Source organism: Ranitomeya imitator, chromosome 8, assembly GCF_032444005.1.
Source record: "Ranitomeya imitator isolate aRanImi1 chromosome 8, aRanImi1.pri, whole genome shotgun sequence".
Taxonomy (NCBI): Eukaryota; Metazoa; Chordata; class Amphibia; order Anura; family Dendrobatidae; genus Ranitomeya; species Ranitomeya imitator.
The window spans coordinates 6,980,115-6,998,928 of record NC_091289.1 but is presented as its reverse complement, the minus strand read 5'-3'; the positions used below and the strand labels follow the sequence as shown (position 1 = coordinate 6,998,928).

Below are 18,814 nucleotides of genomic sequence, written 5' to 3'. Positions count from 1 at the left end.
TTTCCTGCACATACTGCTCTGCACATACTGCTCTGCACATAAGCTCTGCACATACTTTCCTGCACATGTGCTCTGCACATACTGCTCTGCACATACTTTCCTGCACATACTGCTCTGCACATACTGCTCTGCACATAAGCTCTGCACATACTTTCCTGCACATATGCTCTGCACATACACTCTGCACATACTTTCCTGCACATACTTTCCTGCACATACTTTCCTGCACATACTTTCCTGCACATACTTTCCTGCACATACTTTCCTGCACATACTTTCCTGCACATACTTTCCTGCACATACTTTCCTGCACATACTTTCCTGCACATACTTTCCTGCACATACTTTCCTGCACATACTTTCCTGCACATACTTTCCTGCACATACTTTCCTGCACATACTGCTCTGCACATACTGCTCTGCACATAAGCTCTGCACATACTTTCCTGCACATGTGCTCTGCACATACTGCTCTGCACATACTTTCCTGCACATACTGCTCTGCACATACTGCTCTGCACATAAGCTCTGCACATACTTTCCTGCACATATGCTCTGCACATACACTCTGCACATACTTTCCTGCACATACTGCTCTGCACATAAGCTCTGCACATACTTTCCTGCACATGTGCTCTGCACATACGCTCTGCACATACTTTCCTGCACATACTGCTCTGCACATACTGCTCTGCACATAAGCTCTGCACATACTTTCCTGCACATGTGCTTTGCACATACGCTCTGCACATACTTTCCTGCACATACTTTTCTGCACATACACTCTGCACATACGCTCTGCACATACTTTCCTGCACATACTTTCCTGCATATACACTGTGTGCATACTTTTCTTCACATGAACATACACACATACGCTCTGCACGTACAGTCACCGTAGTGTGCAAAGAACAGGAGCAAACAACGTTCTTCAATGCCATTAATGAACCTATGAAAAGCCAACTGCACTGCTGCACTGTCCGTCCAGGAGGTCTGGGCTTTTCTCTGGTGGTCTCTCCGATATTCTGGGGGAGTAGGCAGGCATGGCAGAGAGATGTTGCTTCACTTGTACATGTCACAGCTATTACACTGCTGCTGTACATGATCTCTTGCAGGTACAATGACAACATTGATCGATGTAAGAGCTACATAAGGGAGCCAGGGGGACAGAGACGGACTGGGGGTCACTTTCCACATATTGGTATCTTCGCAAACACTCTAACACGGATCGTGATTCGCGTTAATGGAACAAGTAAAAGCCTAAACATTAAAGCGATGGAGAAGATATTCATGTCTAGTAAGATAGGTAAGAGACTAGTAGCTGAGACAACAAGCATCTGCCTAAAAAAACAGCACTCCAATGTGATGAGATCCGATTATATCGTGCTCACGGTTGGGAATCATCAGATCTGCAGTGGTTTGCAAAAGTATTCTGACTTTTTACCTATTTTGTTACATTACAACCTTTGTGTAAATATTTTTGTAATCCGATTTGTGTGTGATGCATAGGCACAAAATAGTCTAAGTGGGTGAAGTGAGAAAAATATAGGCAAAAATTAAATTTCTGGGATCAAACAACTAAAAATTGGCATGTGCATATGTATTCACCCCTTTTACTATGAAGCCCCTAAAAATTTCTGGTGCATGCAATTCCCTTCATAAGTCCCATGCTTAATGAAAGGAAGTCAACCTGTGTGCAATCTAAGTGTCACACGTCTGTCAGTATATACACATTACCCTCTCTGTAAGGCCACAGAGGCCGCAACACCATTTACAAGAGACTCCACTACCCAAACAACACCATGAAGACCAAGGAGATCTCCGAACAAGCCCATGAAGACCAAGTAGATCTCAAAACAACACCATGAAGACCAAGGTGATCTCCAAACACCACCATGAAGACCAAAGAGATCTCCAAACAACACCGTGAAGACTAAGGAGATCTCCAAACAGCACCATGAAGACCAAGGAGATCTCCAAACACCATGAAGACCAAGGAGATCTCCAAACAACATCATGAAGGCCAATGAGACCTTGGCCTTCATGATCGAGGAGATTGAGGAGCCAAGGAGATCTTCACACCAAGGAGATCTCTGAACAACACCATGAAGACCAAGGAGATCTCCAAACACAATGAAGACCAAGGAGATCTCCAAATGCCACCATGAAGACCAAAGAGATCTCCAAACAATAGCATGAAGACCAAGGAGATGCATAGGCAGCATCAAAAGTAAAAACTTGGTCACATGGGGTTAATAGCAGTGGTTACGGAGTGCATTACCAGCGGCATAACGCGGTCCGTTACCGCTGGCATTAACCCTGTGTGAGCGGTGACTGGAGGGGAGTATGCGGGCGCCGGGCACTGACTGCAGGGGAGTAGGGAGGGACTAATCGGACTGTGCCCGTCGCTGATTGGTCGCGGCAGCCATGACAGGCAGCTGGCGAGACCAATCAGCGACGCGGGATTTCCGTGACGGAAGTTGCCGACAGACAGACCGGAGTAACCGTTAGAAAATTATATATATGTAGATATATATATTATACAACCACACACACATACAGCACATGTGTATATATGGGAAAGCTTCTTTCTTTTCTAATTGAGAAGTTGATGGACTGGTCACTAGCTGCCCCATCAGCAGTAATTTTATATCTAACAAAAGAGGGGACTATGTAATAAGAGAGGGCACTGTGAATAACAAAAATGACAGGAATACAGGATGGCACCATATATAACTAGAGAGGATGGTGTGCAATAAGAGACGGTGTTATACATAATAAGAGAGTACACTATATACTAAGGGACTGTGCTATACATAATAAGGCTACATCCCTGTATCCGTGTGCAGTGTTGGTGTGCTGCCTGTTTTTACAGACGCATTAATCATGTCCTATTCTGATCCTTAAAATCGGATCAGAACAGAGCATTCTCTGACCCTCACGGATCTCATTCTCATTTTCATGTATGTGTTGAATTTACCTATAAAACTCTGAGTCCATGTGCCATCTGATAAAAAAAAAACCTGGAAGCACACGGACATTTCACACAAATGTGAGAATGTGGAATAAGGTATTTTACAGATAAAATTATCGCTCCACATCACACAGAACAGACACAGAATAATATCTACATCCAGGCACTTACCGCTGACGTCTCGTCTGATTAGAGCCGATTTCTGCTGTTTCTTCTCCATCTGGTCAGACCTTCATGTCGACATCTCCCAACCACGACTCGTCTTGTCACGATGATCTTCACAGCCCTGAAAGTAACAAGGTCACATACATTGTATACATACATGTGTCTCCCCCCCCCCCCCAAATACAGATATGTACCCCACCATTAATATACTATTAGCCACCCACCAATATAAATATAAAGTGATGAGCAGCACTGTGCCCCCATTACCTATAATCTCTGACTCCCAATAATATAAATTATTCAGTCTCTGTGATTCTTCTGAATTATTAAGTACTTGATAGCATCATAATGAATTTGGGGGTGGGAGAAGAAGCAATCCGGTACTGAGCCTCCTCCGCCACCTCCCAATTCATTACAAGTCCCTGACAGCGTCTTCTTCCACATTTCGGTTTATTATAAAGTGTCCTATGCACCTTACCCCTTCCTCTCCCACTCCCCAATAAATTTTAAGTCCCTGATAGCATCCTCCCCATCTCACAATTCATTGTGATGCTATAAGGGGCTTAGTACCCTCCTCTATCACCCAATTCATTTTCCATCCACATCTAACATCCTTCTTCCCATGTTCGTAAGTTCATTATAAGTCCCCCTTCCTCCCATCCTAATTCCCCACATCCCTCATTGTCCCCCTGCATGCCATCATTGTCCCCTCCCCCACCTCCATCATTGCCATCTCCACCATCCTCATCATTGCTCTCTCCACCACCCCAATCATTGTTCTCCCCCACCACCATCATTGGCCTCTCAAACATCCCCTCCATCATTGCCCTCTCCATCACCTCCATCATTGCCCTCTCCGCCATCTCCATCATTGCCCTCTCCACCATCTCCATCATTGTTCTCCCCCGCCACCTCCATCATTGTCCTCCCCCACCACCGCTCACCATGCACCTCGCATGTTCCCCTGCAGCATCATCGTCTCCAGCAGCTTCCTCTCTCTGACTCAGGCGCACGCTGAATGCTGACGTCATCCAGCTGCGTGGCTGTGTCAGACAGGAAGCACAGGCTGGAAGCAGAGGATGGATCCCTTCAGCTCCGCTCGCCATTTTCTCCTGTAGGCAGCGGAGCCACAGGATTGCTCCCTCCCCCCCCCCGCACATGAGGGTAATCAGGTCAGGGGCTTCTCAGTGCTGGAAAAACAGGTCATATTGCCTTCAGTGTTAGCCGCCCTGCAGGGTTTCCCCTCCACCTCCGGGCCGCGGTGCAGCTGCACATGCAGTATATGCGCCTCTGTATACGACCACAATAAGCCATACACTCCGTAGAGGTGGCATTTATAGAAGAGTGGCCAGAAAAAAGCCTTTACGTACACACAAGAATTAGGTTTATTTTCAGTTTACCAAAAGACATGTTGGATACTCCCCAAATGTATGGAGGAAGGTGCTGTGGACAGATGAGACCAAAATTGAGCTATTTGGCCACCAAGGTATATGCTATGTCTGGCACCAAACCAACACAGCTCATCACCTTAGGAACACCATCCCCAAAGTGAAACATGGAGGTGGCATCATCATGCTGTGGGGATGTTTTTCGGCAGCAGGGACAGGGAAAATGGTTCCAGTCAAGGAGAAGATGGATGGTGCGAGAAAACAGGGATATTTTTGAGCAAAACCTGTTTCAGTCTGTCAGTGATTTGATAAAGAAAAATAACCTCGCACTCAACTTATGTTCATATAGAATAAGTGTTTTTATTCATTCCCAGACAGTGGTACGTCAAAACATTTTGGTCTCAAACATAGATCTTCGTCAGTTGCTGTGAAGCACATAGTAATAATACACATGTGAGCCCATTATGGGGGCAGTGTGGAGGACTGGGGGAAAAAAAGAACAAGGCAACAAAATAACAACAAAAGTATATACAAACTATTATTAGCAAACAATAGAAATATTCAAAAAGACCGTATTAGAAGAAATAAATTAAGGCACAATCTGTATTCATAAGAGAGTGTAAAGAGCAATGTCACCAGATAAATGGGGAGAACTACCTGTGATATTATAAAGAGAAGTGCGCTGTAAAAAGGTACTTGCTGAAGATAATGAAAATACAGTAATGGGTTAAAACATACCCAAGTGGAGGTAGACTGAAAGTGATTCAGCCCAAGATACTGCGCTTTAGGCAGTGGCAGCCTGCAAATAATAATAGAATGCCTAAGGCCGGGATCACACATGCGAGAAACACGTCCGTGTCTCGCATGTGAAATCCAAGCTCTGGCACCGGCACTTGGGAGCGGAGCGTGCGGCTCCATGTGTTGCTATGTGGCGGCACGCTCCGCTCCACAGTGCCAGCGCCAGAGCTTGGATTTCACATGCGAGACACGGACGTGTTTCTCGCATGTGTGATCCCGACCTTAGGCAGGTTCTGGTGGCAGAAAAGGTAAAAATGGCGGTAGATGAAGTGATTGTAGTTGCAAGTACGTTACCTGGAGCATAGCGGTGCAGACGCGGCATCCACCGCTGGTCTGAGCTAGATCACAAATGCCCGGGTATATTTAGAGGACAGGGCAGGAGCTAAACGAGCTGTGCTGCGGCGCCGACCAGAAGTGACGACAGCGGAAGTCGTCGTGCGTTCCACGGAACACAGTATGCGTTCCACCGTTCACGAAGTGGTGGAAAAAGATGGCCGTGCGTTCTATTCCTGTTACTATGCGTTCCACCAGTGTAATCATAGTGGAAGTATAGAATGATACAGTTTCAAAATGGAAAGAGGAATCTATGCTTGTCTAAGGCAGAAGAGAGCGCACCGGAGTATATAGTTGAATACAAAGAGGGATCTACTGAAGTTGCTTGGAAAAAGAAAAGAAAAAACAAGTAAAACTGGAAAAAATAAAAATCAAAGATAAAAAAAAATACAAATGAGTATAAAAAATAAAAGATGGGATTTTGAGTCAACGGCAATTCAGAGGACGGTATGTTCCATTACAGGAGAGGCAGGTGCTCGTGACAAACGGTGTCCGGAATTCAGTATAGACGGCTCTAGGGAAATAGAAAACAGGAGCATTAATCCATTTATAATATACAAGAGCATAAACCGTACCGAGTGGAATACAAAAATTTGCATATTATATTTACTCAGCATCACCACAGTGAACAGTATGATAACATCTAATCATAGAAATGATAAAACATCATACTCCCTATTGAGGCCTCGCGGAGCAAGGGTTTCTAAAGTGTGGATCCAGTACGCTTGCCGTTTTTTTTAGTCTGGAGATTCTATCACCACCCCGCCTTGAGGGGGGTACACACTCAATGACCTGGAATTTGAGTTGTGAAATTGAATGCCCCTGTGTGTGAAAGTGATTGGGAATCGGGAGGAGTAGATTTTTGCAGCGAATCGTGGATTTATGTTTCGAGATTCTATCTCGTATGGGCTGAGTAGTTTCTCCGATGTAGAGTAGACCACATGGGCATTTTATTAAATATACTACAAATGACGTTTTACAGGTGGAGTAGTCCCTGATGTGAAAGACTGTGCTTGGTCGAGGATGGTGAAGATTGTTGCCCTTGAGGACGTTGTTGCATTGTGCACAATGTAGACAAGGGAAACGTCCCCATTTTAGGTCTGGAAAGGAAGAGTTGTTTCTGTGGCTTTGTAGCGCCTATGCCGCGTCTGCACCGCTATGCTCCAGGTAACGTACTTGCATCTACACTCACTTCATCTACCGCCGTTTTTACCTTTTTCTGCCACCAGAACCTGCCTAAGGCATTCTCTCTATTATTATTGTAGTCTGCCACTGCCTAAAGCACAGAATCTTGGGCTGAATCACTTTCAGTCTACCTCCACTTGTGTATGTTTTAACCCATTACTGTATTTTCATTATCTTGAGCAAATACCTTTACACAGCGCACTTCTCTTTATAATATCACAGGTAGTTCTCCCCATTTATCTGGTGACATTCCTCTTTACACTCTCTTATGAATACTAATTGTACCTTGATTTATTTCTTCTAATACGTTTTTTTTTAATATTTCTATTGTTTGCTAATGATAGTTTGTATATACTTTTGTTGTTATTTTCTTGCCTTGTTCTTTTTTTTTCTCCCAGCCCTCCACACTGCCCCCATAATGTGCTCACATGTGTATTATTACTATGTGCTTCACAGCAACTGACGAAGGTCTATGTTTGAGATCGAAACGTTTTGACGTACCTCTGTCTGGCATTGAATAAAAACACTTATTCTAAGTGCATAAGAACATAAGTTGAGTACGAGGTTCTTTTTCTTTATATTGTCACGGTTTGGGAACCTACCGCGGCACCTCTTTGTGGTTGTGCACACTTTGAAGGTCAGTAATTAGAGACTGGGGCAGAGATTCACCTTCCCACAAGATAATCACCCAAAGCACCTTGCTAAATCATCACTCGACTGCTTTAAGGGGAAACGTGTGAATGTGTTGGAGTGGCCTAATCAACGTCTAGACCTCAATCCACTGGAGAACCTGTGGTCAGATATGAAGATCACAGTTCACCAGAGGAAACATCTAACATGAAGGAGCTGGAGAATTTTTGCCTTGAGGAATAGACAAATATCCCAGTGGCAAAATGTGGGAAGCTCAGAGAGACTTATCCAAAGTGATTGCAGCTGTAATTGCCACAAAAGGAGGCTCCACTAAGTACTGACTTCAGGGAGGGGTGATTAGTTATGCACACTGAAGTTTTCAGTTATTTTGTCTTATTTGTTAACTTCATAATAAAAAGAAAAGAAAATGTTCACAATTGCAGGCACGATCTTTACATGTACTGATGCAAACCCTAAAAACACAGTGAAAGTCCAGGTTGTGGGGCAGCAAAACATGAAAAATGCCAAGGGGGTGAATACTTCCCCAAGCCAGTGTATAGAGATTAAAATGTAACAAGTGTCTGTCCTTGTTCCAGAAAAGATCCCAACTGTCCAGAACCTGAGAGTGGATGTGAGCGGACTACACTGGACTAAACCCGTCCAAACCTTATCAGAGATGTGCTTTAATTATGAAGTTAATATCTCATCAATGGGCAGAAACGAACAGGTAAATTGTAACTAACACATTGTAAGCATCAAGAAAAACAATTACCGTACTCATAATCATTGATAATATTCTACTTATACGTAAAAAGGCACTATTATAGTAGTTATATTCTTATACATAGGGGCAGTATTATAGTAGTTATATTCTTATACATAGGGGCAGTATTATAGTAGTTATATTCTTATACATAGGGGCAGTATTATAGTAGTTATATTCTTGTACATAGGTGCAGTATTATAGTAGTTATATTCCTGTACATAAGGGCAGTATTATAGTAGTTATATTCTTGTACATAGGAGCAGTATTATAGTAGTTATATTCTTGTACATAGGTGCAGTATTATAGTAGTTATATTCCTGTACATAAGGGCAGTATTATAGTAGTTATATTTTACATAGGGGCAGTATTATAGTAGTTATATTCTTGTACATAGGTGCAGTATTATAGTAGTTATATTCTTGTACATAGGTGCAGTATTATAGTAGTTATATTCTTGTACATAGGTGCAGTATTGTAGTAGTTATATTCTTGTACATAGGAGCAGTATTATAGTAGTTATATTCTTGTACATAGGTGCAGTATTGTAGTAGTTATATTCTTGTACATAGGTGCAGTATTATAGTAGTTATATTCTTGTACATAGGGGGCAGTATTATAGTAGATATATTCTTGTACATAGGTGCAGTATTATAGTAGTTATATTCTTGTACATAGGTGCAGTATTATAGTAGTTATATTCTTGTACATAGGAGCAGTATTATAGTAGTTATATTCTTGTACATAGGTGCAGTATTATAGTAGTTATATTCTTGTACATAGGTGCAGTATTGTAGTAGTTATATTCTTGTACATAGGAGGCAGTATTATAGTAGTTATATTCTTGTACATAGGTGCAGTATTGTAGTAGTTATATTCTTGTACATAGGTGTAGTATTATAGTAGTTATATTCTTGTACATAGGGGGCAGTATTATAGTAGATATATTCTTGTACATAGGTGCAGTATTATAGTAGTTATATTCTTGTACATAGGTGCAGTATTATAGTAGTTATATTCTTGTACATAGGAGCAGTATTATAGTAGTTATATTCTTGTACATAGGTGCAGTATTATAGTAGTTATATTCTTGTACATAGGTGCAGTATTATAGTAGTTATATTCTTGTACATAGGAGCAGTATTATAGTAGTTATATTCTTGTACATAGGGGCAGTATTATAGTAGTTATATTCTTGTACATAGGTGCAGTATTGTAGTAGTTATATTATTGTACATGGGGGTAGTATTACAGTAGTTATATTATTGTACATGGGGGCAGTATTATAGTAATACTCTTGTACATAGGGAGCAGTATTATAGTAGTTATATTCTTGTACAAAGGAGCAGTATTATAGTAGTTATATTCTTGTACATAGGAGCAGTATTCTAGTAGTTATATTCTTGTACATAGGGGCAGTATTATAGTAGTTATATTCTTGTACATAGCAGTATTATAGTAGTTGTATTCTTGTACATAGGAGCAGTATTATAGTAGTTATATTCTTGTACATAGGTGCAGTATTGTAGTAGTTATATTATTGTACATAGGGGCAGTATTACAGTAGTTATATTATTGTACATGGGGGCAGTATTATAGTAATACTCTTGTACATAGGGAGCAGTATTATAGTAGTTATATTCTTGTACAAAGGAGCAGTATTATAGTAGTTATATTCTTGTACATAGGGGCAGTATTCTAGTAGTTATATTCTTGTACATAGGGGGCAGTATTATAGTAGTTATATTTTTGTACATAGCAGTATTATAGTAGTTGTATTCTTGTACATAGGAGCAGTATTATAGTAGTTATATTCTTGTACATAGGGGGCAGTATTATAGTAGTTATATTCTTGTACATAGGAGCAGTATTATAGTAGTTATATTCTTGTACATGGGGCCAGTATTCTAGTAGTTATATTCTTGTACATAGGAGCAGTATTATAGTAGTTATATTCTTGTACATAGGAGCAGTATTATAGTAGTTATATTCTTGTACATAGGAGCAGTATTATAGTAGTTATATTCCTGTACATAGGGGGCAGTATTATAGTAGTTATATTCTCGTACATAGGAGCAGTATTATAGTAGTTATATTCTTGTACATGGGTCCAGTATTCTAGTAGTTATATTCTTGTACATAGGAGCAGTATTATAGTAGTTGTATTCTTGTACATAGGAGCAGTGTTATAGTAGTTATATTCTTGTACATAGGAGCAGTATTATAGTAGTTATATTCTTGTACATAGGAGCAGTATTATAGTAGTTATATTCTTGTACATAGGAGCAGTATTATAGTAGTTATATTCTTGTACATAGGGGCAATATTATAGTAGTTATATCCTTGTACATAGGGGCAGTATTATAGTAGTTATATTCTTGTACATAGGAGCAGTATTATAGTCTATTTGTCTACCTCTGTTTGATTATGAAGTATCTGCCCTGGCCATCTGCATGTCTGCACTAGCACCTTATTTATGTATCTACCTCTACATGTGAATATATATTTTTCTTTCAGTTGTGGTATTCATATATGTGAATAATTATTTTGGCTATATAAATTTGCCATTGATCGAGTATTTCATATAATGCTCACGTGCCACCACACTATGTCATCCCCTGGTACAGTGCCCTTTCTTTGGTATTTTGTTCCCCCTCTACCCCACGTTGTTGCATACCCTTAATAAACATTACTATTTAGCAAATCATTGGACACTGTTTCGGTTGTTTTTTTTTTCGCTTTTTTCATCTATGGGGAGCTGCATTATACTCTGAGGGGGCTACATTATAGTCTATGGGGTGGCTGCATTATACTATATGAGGGGGGCTGCATTATATTCTATGTTAGGGCTGCATTATACTTTATGAGGTGGGCTACATTATATGCTATAGCGGGCTGCATTATACTCTGAGGGGGCTACATTATATTCTATGGGGGGCTGCATTATACTCTGAGGGGGCTACATTATAGTCTATGGGGTGGCTGCATTATACTATATGAGGGGGGCTGCATTATATTCTATGTTAGGGTTGCATTATACTATATGAGGTGGGCTACATTATATTCTGTTGGGGACTGAATTATACTCTATTGGGTGACTGCATTATACTTTGAGGGGGACTGGATTATACTATATGGGTGCTGCATTATACTCTATCGGACTATGGGCAGTGCATTATACTATATGTAGCATATGGGACCTACATTATACTGTATCGAGGACTATGAAGAATGCATTATACTATATGAAGAATTATGGGGGCATTATAATATGAGAAGTGCATTGTACTACATGGAGGACTGTGAGGGCTGCATTATACACTCTGCAAGGAGGGCTATGGGGAATGTATTATGAGGAGTGTATTATACTATATGGAGGACTGAGGAGTGTATTATAGTATATGGAGGACTATGGACAGTGTAGTATACTATATGGAGGACTGTTGGCAGTGTAGTATACTATATGGAGGACTATGGACAGTGTAGTATACTATATGGAGGACTATGGGCAGTGTAGTATACTATATGGAGGACTATGGGCAGTGTAATATACTATATGGAGGACTATGGGCAGTGTAGTATACTATATGGAGGACTATGGACAGTGTAGTATACTATATGGAGGACTATGGGCAGTGTAATATACTATATGGAGGACTATGGGCAGTGTAGTATACTATATGGAGGACTATGGACAGTGTAGTATACTATATGGAGGACTATGGGCAGTGTAATATACTATATGGAGGACTATGGGCAGTGTAGTATACTATATGGAGGACTATGGACAGTGTAGTATACTATATGGAGGACTATGGACAGTGTAGTATACTATATGGAGGACTATGGGCAGTGTAGTATACTATATGGAGGACTATGGGCAGTGTAATATACTATATGGAGGACTGAGGAGTGTATTATAGTATATGGAGGACTATGGACAGTGTAGTATACTATATGGAGGACTATGGACAGTGTAGTATACTATATGGAGGACTATGGGCAGTGTAATATACTATATGGAGGACTATGGGCAGTGTAATATACTATATGGAGGACTATGGACAGTGTAATATACTATATGGAGGACTATGGGCAGTGTAATATACTATATGGAGGACTATGGACAGTGTAATATACTATATGGAGGACTATGGACAGTGTAGTATACTATATGGAGGACTATGGGCAGTGTAATATACTATATGGAGGACTATGGACAGTGTAGTATACTATATGGAGGACTGAGGAGTATATTATAGTATATGGAGGACTATGGACAGTGTAATATACTATATGGAGGACTGTGGACAGTGTAGTATACTATATGGAGGACTATGGACAGTGTAATATACTATATGGAGGACTATGGGCAGTGTAATATACTATATGGAGGACTATGGGCAGTGTAATATACTATATGGAGGACTATGGACAGTGTAGTATACTATATGGAGGACTATGGACAGTGTAGTATACTATATGGAGGACTATGGGCAGTGTAATATACTATAAGGAGGACTATGGACAGTGTAGTATACTATATGGAGGACTATGGACAGTGTAGTATACTATAAGGAGGACTATGGACAGTGTAGTATACTATATGGAGGACTATGGGCAGTGTAGTATACTATATGGAGGACTATGGACAGTGTAATATACTATATGGAGGACTATGGACAGTGTAGTATACTATATGGAGGACTATGGACAGTGTAGTATACTATATGGAGGACTATGGGCAGTGTAATATACTATATGGAGGACTATGGACAGTGTAATATACTATATGGAGGACTATGGACAGTGTAGTATACTATATGGAGGACTATGGACAGTGTAGTATACTATATGGAGGACTATGGGCAGTGTAATATACTATATGGAGGACTATGGACAGTGTAGTATACTATATGGAGGACTATGGGCAGTGTAATATACTATATGGAGGACTATGTACAGTGTAGTATACTATATGGAGGACTATGGGCAGTGTAGTATACTATATGGAGGACTATGGACAGTGTAGTATACTATATGGAGGACTATGGACAGTGTAGTATACTATATGGAGGACTATGGGCAGTGTAATATACTATATGGAGGACTATGGACAGTGTAGTATACTATATGGAGGACTATGGACAGTGTAGTATACTATATGGAGGACTATGGACAGTGTAATATACTATATGGAGGACTATGGACAGTGTAGTATACTATATGGAGGACTATGGACAGTGTAGTATACTATATGGAGGACTATGGACAGTGTAATATACTATATGGAGGACTATGGACAGTGTAATATACTATATGGAGGACTATGGACAGTGTAGTATACTATATGGAGGACTATGGGCAGTGTAGTATACTATATGGAGGACTATGGGCAGTGTAATATACTATATGGAGGACTATGGACAGTGTAATATACTATATGGAGGACTATGGACAGTGTAATATACTATATGGAGGACTATGGACAGTGTAGTATACTATATGGAGGACTATGGACAGTGTAATATACTATATGGAGGACTATGGACAGTGTAGTATACTATATGGAGGACTATGGACAGTGTAGTATACTATATGGAGGACTATGGACAGTGTAGTATACTATATGGAGGACTATGGACAGTGTAATATACTATATGGAGGACTATGGACAGTGTAGTATACTATATGGAGGACTATGGACAGTGTAGTATACTATATGGAGGACTATGGGCAGTGTAATATACTATATGGAGGACTATGGGCAGTGTAATATACTATATGGAGGACTATGGACAGTGTAATATACTATATGGAGGACTATGGACAGTGTAATATACTATATGGAGGACTATGGACAGTGTAATATACTATATGGAGGACTATGGACAGTGTAGTATACTATATGTAGGACTATGGTGTGTATTATAAAGAGGCCGGGAACAAGTGTAGAACAACTTCACTATTGTTGATCGCGCTCGTTGTATCGGCCTGACCTCAGTGCATGTAAATACAACCAAAGTGTGTGATTTGGAATATGTTCGCTTTTGTGGCCCCATTTTAAACTTCTGTCCAGGTCCCCACTTTGTCTAAAACTGGACCTTCTCGTACTGTTGTGCTCAAAAGTTTACATACCCCGGCAGAATTTTTGCTTTCTTGGCGTTTTTTTCAGAGACTATGAATAATAACACCAAAACTGTTTGTCCACTCATGGTTAGTTGTTGGGTGAAGCCATTTATTGGGTTGTCGTTATGATTTATAAAGAGAAAACACAGCAGTCTGACAATAAATGGCTTCACCCCGCCACTGACCATGAGTGGAGGAAAAGTTTTGGTGTTATCATTCATATTCTCCGAAAAAAGGCCAAGAAAGCAAAAATTCAGAGAGGGTATGTAAACTTTTGAGCACAACTGTATTAATTGTACATTTATTCCTGTTCTTCTCTAATTACATAACATAAAATAACAGTTTTTTCTGATTTATGTCGCAGATTACGGTGTCGCAGTTGATCTTCAAAGACTTTAGACCGCATTCAGCTGGTAGACAGTTCATTCGGGTGAGAGCGGTAGGAAAGCCTCCATGTTGGAGCACTTTCTTATACAGTCCATGGACGGAAATGACAGTAATGGGGGAAGGTAAGGTGATGTGGAGTTTAGGGTACAAGTGTCTCCCGGATGAGGACCTGTCAATAGTTGTATTTTCTCTCCTGCTCTGAGGTTGTTGTTTTGTTTCTTTTTAATTTGCTGTATAATTGTAAAGATACAAGCAAAATGTTATAGTCTTTGGCAAGGGGGAGGGGCTCACAGGATTCCCTGGGTGGTGGGGTGTCGTTAGCTTTTCTGCATAATTACCACGTCCCCTTAGTATAGAGACCATAAAACTTGGCACCAAATAATAAGTCCCATGTCTCTCACACAGTATGGCGGGTTGTGAGAAATAACAAACGTGGAATATTCAGGGGAGCAGCGGGAATAACATAAGAGGAAAACCCGGCTAATTTTGTTCAGGTCATTTCCCTTTAAAATTAAATGTGAAAATATTCATGCCAACAACTGCAGGTAAATGGGTGTTAGTAAGTGGACGATCCCTGTAAGGATCGAGCGATCCAACCAACCAACCCTGTGTGTAGTAACATCAGGCTCTCCTCTCATAGCTATGCACAGAAGTGATATGACTGGGATCATCGTGTCTGTCTGCGTAACCACAGCATTCATCATTACATTTCTCCTATGCATTAGGTAAGTGTTTATATATAAAGATACTCTGAAGATGCCCAGGTTATACCAGCTGTACGTATAGAATTATATACAGAAGATGCCCAGGTTATACCGGCTGTACCTATATAATTATATACAGGAGATGCCCAGGTTATACCGGCTGTACATATATAATTATATACGGGAGATACCCAGGTTATACCGGCTGTACATATATAATTATATACGGGAGATGCCCAGGTTATACAAGCTGTACATATATAATTATATACAGAGGATACCCAGGTTATACCGGCTGTACATATATAATTATATACAGGAGATACCCAGGTTATACCAGCTGTACGTATAGAATTATATACAGAAGATGCCCAGGTTATACCGGCTGTACCTATATAATTATATACAGGAGATGCCCAGGTTATACCGGCTGTACATATATAATTATATACGGGAGATACCCAGGCTATACCGGCTGTACATATATAATTATATACAGGAGATGCCCAGGTTATACAAGCTGTACATATATAATTATATACAGAGGATACCCAGGTTATACCGGCTGTACATATATAATTATATACAGGAGATACCCAGGTTATACCAGCTGTACATATATAATTATATACAGAGGATACCCAGGTTATACCGGCTGTACATATATAATTATATACAGGAGATACCCGGGTTATACCAGCTGTACATATATAATAATATACGGGAGATACCCGGGTTATACCAGCTGTACATATATAATTATATACGGGAGATGCCCAGGTTATACCAGCTGTACATATATAATTATATACAGGAGATACCCAGGTTATACCAGCTGTACATATATAATTATATACAGAGGATACCCAGGTTATACCAGCTGTACATATATAATTATATACAGGAGATACCCGGGTTATACCAGCTGTACATATATAATAATATACGGGAGATACCCGGGTTATACCAGCTGTACATATATAATTATATACGGGAGATGCCCAGGTTATACCGGCTACAGTTTTATTATTATACATCAGAATTTATTGTTCTGTTTTCTTTATATTCTCAGTTGTTGGAGACTTTTATTTCCAGAGATTCCAAAACCCAAGAATGATCTTAAGGAGGCTTTCAAGAGTATACAAAACCAGGTATGCGCCTGCAGTCAGGGTGTGCGATGTGGTCATACACGAGATGTCTCTGTTGTGTTCATAGCTCATAAGGGCCAATGGTGGCCCCAAGCAGAAGAGCTAGTCTTAGCAGCAAATACATCCTGAAAGTTTCCCTTTAAATATAGGTTTTAAAGGCCACCCCTTTAATAGAACAGACAAAATGTTGATGTGATCTTTCCTTCTGTTTGGCCTCTCAGGCCCTGATGCGCTGCAACTCCTGGGACAATGAAGAAGTGATCAGTTACATTGAGGAGATGGGGCCGTCAGACAAGTACAGAGCGTCCACAGATTACGGCCACATTGCAGACTATTCCTCCAGCAGATTCTGCAAACCTCTGTGATCCCGGATCCTGCTGCACTGAGCCGCCCAAAAATACTGAATTAACTGGAAAAGAAATCCGGAATTGTCAAAAATATTGAGTTCCGGTGGCGGCACATGGAGGCGCTGCCACAGACTGCAGCGGAGGAGACACGGGAATTATTGTTCAGTAGCGCCCCTGGTGGTAACGTGACGGGAGGACGCTCATGTGTCAGAACAATCACATACTCCAGAGCATGAATAGCATCAAAACAGAAATTAGCAGTACGACCTGCAAACAGCTGCAAAGAGTGAAATCTGGGATGTTTTACCTTCTGAGCATCTACCATGTGTCTGCTGTAGTATCATTGTACGCAACTGTAATTAAATGTTCAGTTTTTCCATTTATATTTGTATAAAGAATCAGTTTATTACTTTGATCTCTGATCACCTAATTATCTCTTTCACAGGTGCACTCACTAATCTATAGGTCACTGTGTACGTACATTACATTGTTATCCTTTATTATACTCCAGAGCTGCCCTCGCTATTCTGCTGGTGCAGTCACTGTGTACATACATTACATTACTGATCCTGAGTTATATCCTGTATTATACCCCAGAGCTGCACTCACTATTCTGCTGGTGCAGTCACTGTGTACATACATTACATTACTGATCCTGAGTTACATCCTGTATTATACCCCAGAGCTGCACTCACTATTCTGCTGGTGCAGTCACTGTGTACATACATTACATTACTGATCCTCAGTTACCTCCTGTATTATACCCCAGAGCTGCACTCACTATTCTGCTGGTGCAGTCACTGTGTACATACATTACATTACTGATCCTGAGTTACATCCTGTATTATACTCCAGAGCTGCACTCACTATTCTGCTGGTACAGTCACTGTGTACATACATTACATTGCTGATCCTGAGTTACATCCTGTATTATACTCCAGAGCTGCACTCACTATTCTGCTCGTGCAGTCACTGTGTACATACATTACATTACTGATCCTGAGTTACCTCCTGTATTATACCCCAGAGCTGCACTCACTATTCTGCTGGTGCAGTCACTGTGTACATACATTACATTACTGATCCTGAGTTACATCCTGTATTATACTCCAGAGCTGCACTCACTATTCTGCTGGTACAGTCACTGTGTACATACATTACATTGCTGATCCTGAGTTACATCCTGTATTATACTCCAGAGCTGCACTCACTATTCTGCTCGTGCAGTCACTGTGTACATACATTACATTACTGATCCTGAGTTACATCCTGTATTATACTCCAGAGCTGCACTCACTATTCTGCTGGTGCAGTCACTGTGTACATACATTACATTACTGATCCTGAGTTACATCCTGTATTATACCCCAGAGCTGCACTCACTATTCTGCTGGTGTAGTCACTGTGTGTACATACATTACATTACTGATCCTGAGTTACCTCCTGTATTATACCCCAGAGCTGCACTCACTATTCTGCTGGTGCAGTCACTGTGTACATACATTACATTACTGATCCTGAGTTACATCCTGTATTATACCCCAGAGCTGCACTCACTATTCTGCTGGTACAGTCACTGTGTACATACATTACATTACTGATCCTGAGTTACATCCTGTATTATACTCCAGAGCTGCACTCACTATTCTGCTGGTGCAGTCACTGTGTACATACATTACATTACTGATCCCGAGTTACATCCTGTATTATACTCCAGAGCTGCACTCACTATTCTGCTGGTGCAGTCACTGTGTACATACATTACATTACTGATCCTGAGTTACATCCTGTATTATACTCCAGAGCTGCACTCACTATTCTGCTGGTACAGTCACTGTGTACATACATTACATTGCTGATCCT

At 40.6% G+C, this 18,814-nt stretch overlaps 1 protein-coding gene across 3 annotated transcripts in view; it reads left to right on the top strand.

Moving 5' to 3' along the window:
* IL5RA (interleukin 5 receptor subunit alpha) overlaps positions 1-17,334 on the top strand; it is a 48,827-nt gene extending 31,493 nt beyond the window's left edge. For all 3 annotated transcript variants that reach the window (XM_069736171.1, XM_069736169.1, XM_069736170.1), the window contains exons 6-11: positions 1,116-1,306; positions 8,070-8,200; positions 14,730-14,874; positions 15,393-15,477; positions 16,529-16,607; positions 16,826-17,334. In XM_069736171.1, coding sequence (XP_069592272.1) covers positions 1,116-1,306; positions 8,070-8,200; positions 14,730-14,874; positions 15,393-15,477; positions 16,529-16,607; positions 16,826-16,969 — 775 coding nt within the window. In that variant the 3' untranslated portion in view covers positions 16,970-17,334. The remainder of the gene's footprint in view (positions 1-1,115; positions 1,307-8,069; positions 8,201-14,729; positions 14,875-15,392; positions 15,478-16,528; positions 16,608-16,825) is intronic.
* Positions 17,335-18,814: the final 1,480 nt, after the last annotated feature.